Raw genomic sequence first — 6,000 nt, 5'->3', positions numbered from 1 at the left:
GGTTTCGTCCTGCAGCAGTTTTTCATTGAATTTCCATAGTCCCCAGTTGAAACTTGACGACTTTTTTGGACCAAGTGAAAAAAGAACCAAACTGTGGTCGCTAAAATAAACATGGCTGATTTCATAATCACTGCACCATGGTATCGCTTCCGCAGAAACATAGACACGATCCAGTCTTGCGTGGCTGTCCCCTTGAAAATGAGTGAACTGAGGTGAATCATTGTTGGCCAAAACGGCGCCTACATCCTCTAAATTATGTTCTTCCACCAGTGCTGCTAAACGTAGCGCACTTACATCGAGACCAGGCTGCTTACGGGCTCTGTCTTCCACTTTGCAGACACAGTTGAAGTCTCCCATGATGACTATGGTTCTCTCACATTTCAAGTGACATTCCACGCATTCAAAAAACGCCCTTCGCTCGGCTGTTCTATTGGGCGCGTAAATGCAGATAACACGCCACTTCAGAGTACAAAACAAAAAATCACACACTATAATGCGCCCGCTATCATCACTAAATACATTTTCAACACATATACCAATATTATTCCGGAGAAAGAGCGCACAGCCCCCCGCTCTTCCAACAGAATGGGAAACACACACATAATATCTAGTCATGAAAGGTTGCACTAGGCGGTCCGTCCCTTCCTCAGTTTCAATCTTTGTTTCCTGAACCGCAATAATGTCGAGATTCTTTTCGATGAACAGGCGGTTAAGCTGACATTGTTTCCTCCTTGCCGTAAGACCCCGCACGTTAATCGTGCCGACGCGTAAGGGTGTTTCGAGGCGTAGCTCCATTTCTACATGAAAGAGATCACAATCTATGCACTGCTATTGTCGGCTACGAAAGGTCACTCACATTGCCTTCACGTGTCTGCAGTCAGCTTGCACGTTTGACTGGCATTCCATCCGTAGCTCCAAAGTAGCAGCATTGCCTCCCCTCACCCCCCACTGAAACGGGCACAAACACACGCAAGCACGACGTATTAAGTCGGAGGTGTCCCCGACACCTTTCTGTCCGGCGGTAGGTTTGGCGCCGGTCGAAAGGTAGGCCTCCGGCCAGTTGCTGTCTTCACAGGTGGTTCGCTCGCACTGGAAGTGCTCAACTTTTGCTCCCCTCCGGCACTTTCTTCGTGCGTTCTCTTGGCCGCTGCTGCCGCTTTGCTCGTTTCCGTGGTGTCCATGAGGCATGCATCATCCTGTGAAGTTGTTGCGGACGGTTGCTTCCCTGCACTTGCGTCGTTGTTTGTTTCAGCCTCTTTAGCAGGTGTAGGCGCGCCTGATGTCAATATGGCTTCACTCGCGACCTGCGTAAGATCGTGTTTCTCCGTCGTTACCGCCAAGTCTTTCTTCGAAGGCGGCGACAAGGTTGGTCCAGACGCACTGCAAATTTCCTCCGCGTCAACTTCGTCCATAAGGAGCTCGTTGACGATTTCCTCATTTTTTGGTGGCCCTGCGATGCTTGCGTACGTGCGTACGCACTGACTGTCTTCGTGGCCGAATCTTCGACACACAGAACAACGCGGCACGCGGCACTCACGTCTGATGTGCCCCGTACGGTTGCACCGAAGACATAGGGGAGCACGACCTGCCACGACCACTAGCGCCATTATGCCTGCTATTCGTATCTGATGCGGAAGATCATCAATTGTCAAGCCAGGCTTCAGCTTCAGGGACACCGTACGCATAGACGATCCCTTGTCCGTGACACCTTGTACACGCCAGCGTTCTTTTTGGATGTCAGATACTTTTCCGTACGGAACAAACGCCGCATGTACGTCATCGTCATGCACATTGTGCAGTAACCAGTGCAGCTTTAGCCGCACCTTCCGGTTATGCGGATCCACAACCAAACAGCGTCGTTCCTTGACTTGAACTTCCGCGTGCTTCAGCATCTTCTTCGTCGCCTCTGCACTCTCGAACGTCACAGCCCAGACGTGGTTCATCTGAAACGCCCCCAAGGCGACCACCTCAGGGAGCAATTCCAGATGAGCCAACGTGTCACGAAAATCTTCGACACGAAATGGCCTCGCTTTCACGTCACCGTGAAGAAAAACGGTGTTTAAAACACACGAACCTGTTGGCAGAGGCGGCAAAACAACGTGGTAATCCGGTTCAGCGGTAGCAGTCATCCTGTTTCCGCGGCTTGGCATAGCCGCAAACACCGCCCCTACGGAGCGTGACATTCAACGTCCGTACCGAACGGTAGCCGGAAGTAGAATCGACTATACTAACGAGGAGAACGGAAAACAGGGTTACAAGTAGAGCTCTATAGCTAAAAGGGGGAAACATGCCTAGCACTGTTAACCTTATCTGACTGCGGGTGCGTGCGCCTTGCCATCGTTCTCGCACAAGCACGTATAAGCCTATAGACGCAAAACAGGAAGAAAAAAAAAACGCTCCCCGTCGGGGAATCGAACCCCGGTCTCCCGCGTGACAGGCGGGGATACTGACCACTATACTAAATAGGATTTTTTTTATTGCCTGTTTCTTTTTACAGGGCATAGGAACACAGAAACATGAAAGGTAAAATGAACACGTGGACCGAGCCTTGGTCCGGTGTGTTCACATTAAAATTTTTTCAAGTTACATAATTCATCCAACAGAGGTAACCAGTCAGGAGGCTCTGGTTGCGCTTTGTACAATTCGCGTATGTAATCTATGTTCGCGATGAAGTTTTCCCTTACAGGACGTGTGTGAGGGTCTGCATTACGGACCGCCATTCTCGTCTGCCATATGCTGTGTAGTCCTATTAACATAAACATGTCGTATGGGACTCCGTCTTCATTGTCCACGCACAGAAAACGAATGCCGTAACTTGTGATGGGTAGGTCTTTTTTCAATGTGCGCTGAAGGATGTCCCAATGGAAGACGGCGTCCCAGCAGTAAATAAACACGTGTTCCACAGTTTCGGGCTTCTTACACAATAGACAATTCGTCGTCCATGGGACGTAGAGGCCTTTATCGGCTAACCACTGCTTTACTGGGAGCGTCCCAGAGTGAAGTTTAAAGAAGAAAGTTTTTGCTCCCGGTTTTACGTTCATCCTTATAACTCTTCGTAACACGTCCTGTCCGGGTCCGACATTGAATAAAGATCTGTATCGCGGCGTTGGTAACAAGCATTCAATGAGGTCTTGTAAAGTCTTTTCCGTTTTACAGAGGACAAGTACTCTAGTGAAAAACGTACTTTGAGAAAATTAAAAGATTGTACAACTTCACGCAGATACCCTGACACATATTGATACATGTTATTCGACGACACAACAAATTCTGGAACGTGGGAGCACAGTCTTAATTTTATTACACTTTGCAAAAATTCGTTTCTTTGGTCGCGAATAAAAATAAAGCGAGACACAAGTTGCCTAATAAACAAGTGACACAAACCCAAACCTCCGTTTCGGGCCGATAGGAACAAATTTGAGCGACTTGTTCGCTCCCACGTCGATTTCCATACAAACACAGCAAAAATCCTGTGAAATTTCTGCACATTCACGCGTGACATACAAATGACTTGGCACACATACCGTATTTTGGATATCAAAAATAGGTTGCATACAGACGCCCGTGCAAAAATAGAGAGTTCACGCCCTCCCCAGGCGTTTGTTTTTTGTCGGGTTGTTTCTGCTTCGTCTTTCCAGTAGTCGTTGTTGTCACGATAGACCTGAAGTGGTACCCCAAGGTACTTTAGCGGGCGGGTTTCGCATCTTACATTTACGTATACATCAGGTCTCATATCCCAATTACCATACCAAAATGCAGTTGTTTTGTCCCAATTAATCATACTACCTGTCATGGAACAAAATTGTTTGACCGTGTGGACAACTTCACATATGCTCTGCCATCTTGACAGAGTACAGCCACGTCATCGGCCTATGCTAGAATCTTTACTTCGGTGTTCTGTAATCTAAATCCATGCACATTTGAATTATGAATAATTGATAAACACAAGGGTTCTAGGTACATGGCAAAAAGTAAGGCTGATGCCGGACATCCTTGTCTGATAGAACTGAGTATCTCAATTTCTTCATTGAGCACCCTGTTAACTACCAGGCGTGTTACGCATCGCGAGTATGCCATCTTTAATCCATCAAGAAGCACACTTCCTACTTGCACATGTTCCAACACACTGAACAACACTTCATGGGAAACACGGTCAAAAGCTTTCTGTAGATCTAATTGCATCATTGCGATTCGGTCTCCAAAGTCATCACAAATCTCTAAGACACTTCTTACTATGTGTATATTTGTCGTAATGCTACGACCTCTTATGCCACATGTCTGGTGCGGTCCTACAATGTCTTGAATGACATTCTGCAGTCTCCTGGCCAACACCTTCATGAAAATTTTGTAATCCGTGTTCAATAGGCTAATGAGCCGATACGACGTCACAGACTGGAGTTTGGTGCTATCATCTGTTTTGGGGATTAAAACAGTGTGCGCCTCAGTGAACGAGCGTGGTAGTCTTTTCTTTTTATAACCATCTTCGATAACTTCGAACAGCGCGCGTGCGATCTCTTCTTTAAACATTTTATAGAATTCTGCTCCTATTCCATCTGGACCAGGCGTCTTTCCAGTGCTTAAGTCATCAATAGCTTTTTTAATCTCCTGTACGCTGATAGGAGCCTCCAAACTTTTTTTCGTTTCATCGTCAAGCTTGGGCACGAAAGAAAGGAATTCGTCACTAAATCCACTCGCCATCGACAAACGCTTTCCAAGCAATTCGCGATAGTGTTCAACAAATGCTTCCCTTATCTGACTTTTTTCTTTCGTCAATGTGCCATTGTACACTATTTCCTTTACTTCTTTTCTTTCTGCATATTGCTTTTCATCACTTAGTGCCCGTTTTCTAGGTGTCTCGCCCATCCAAAGCTTTTCTGTTCTTGACCTAATAATAGCACCTCTGTATTTCTCTTTATCTAAAAATTCGAGCTTGTTTTTTGTATTTTTGATTTCCTCGGTGAACGTGCCCGGTTTCGCATTCTCTTCCTTTAAAAGTGCTTGCAGTTGCAACTGCAAATTCTTCTCGCCTTGTTTCTTCTCAAAATTAAGCTTCGTCGTTCGTTCGATAGCACTTAGTTTAACATTTTGTTTGAAAGTTTCCCACCGTTCTTCCCAGTCATCTTTTTCATCTTCATACATCATCGTTAACGCTTCTGTTACTTTTTAGTAAACGTTTCATCTTTCAGAATGCTATGATTTAACTTCCAAAGGTTCCAGTTGAACTTTGTCGTTTTTTCCTTCTCTCCAAGCGTGAATCTCACCAAACAGTGGTCGCTAAACGACACTGGTGTAACCAAGTATTCATCACAGCACATCACAAGGTCAAGTGGAATGTAGGCTCTATCTAAACGCGCGTGACTTTGACCCTGAAAATGTGTGAACTGGGCCCTGCCATTAGACATGCAGAGGGCCACATCTTCTAGTCCATTCTCTGCAATCAGTTCACTCAAAATCAACGCGCTTTGATCGCGGATATTTACACGCTTGGAGTGGTCCTCCATTGCGCACACACAGTTAAAGTCACCCATAAATATCACATGTCTACTACAATCAAGAAAACCACTAATTTCTTAAAAGAAAGCTTTCCTTTCGTTCTCGCGGTTCGGGGCATACAAGCAAATCACGCGCCATTCAAAATTCAGTAGTGAGAAATCACATACTACGAATCGTCCGCTATCACTGCTTCTTATATTTGTCTCCACAGCACCAATAGATTTTTTTACGAAAATGGCACACCCTCCCGACAAGCCATTGGAATGTGATACACAAATATTATACGTGGTGAGAAAAGGCAGAACCATTCGATCAGTTTCCTCCTGCCTCTCTACTTTCGTTTCTTACACGGCAATCACATCTAAATCGTGTTCTGCAAACAGTCTGCTTAATTGGTACTGACGTCTTCTAGCAGCTAACCCGCGCACATTTAGAGTGGCGAAACGAACTGCTCTCTCAAGTCTAATAGCCATTTTTTTTGTTAAAAAAGGATGCGCTCACCAAAAACAA

The 6,000-nt window shown here is 45.8% G+C and overlaps 1 protein-coding gene across 1 annotated transcript; it reads right to left on the bottom strand.

The window, feature by feature from the left end:
- Positions 1-983: 983 nt before the first annotated feature.
- LOC119459323 (uncharacterized) lies at positions 984-2,183 on the bottom strand. Its single transcript, XM_037721132.1, has one exon. It carries the CDS (start codon positions 2,181-2,183, stop codon positions 984-986), a length of 1,200 nt encoding a protein of 399 aa, XP_037577060.1.
- Positions 2,184-6,000: the final 3,817 nt, after the last annotated feature.

This window comes from Dermacentor silvarum, chromosome 7, assembly GCF_013339745.2.
Source record: "Dermacentor silvarum isolate Dsil-2018 chromosome 7, BIME_Dsil_1.4, whole genome shotgun sequence".
Classification (NCBI taxonomy): Eukaryota; Metazoa; Arthropoda; class Arachnida; order Ixodida; family Ixodidae; genus Dermacentor; species Dermacentor silvarum.
This window is presented reverse-complemented; position numbering and strand designations above follow the sequence as displayed.

Bases quoted from the DNA above. Each gene is read 5' to 3' on its own strand.
- LOC119459323 (XM_037721132.1), bottom strand. From the start codon at position 2,183: ATGTCACGCTCCGTAGGGGCGGTGTTTGCGGCTATGCCAAGCCGCGGA.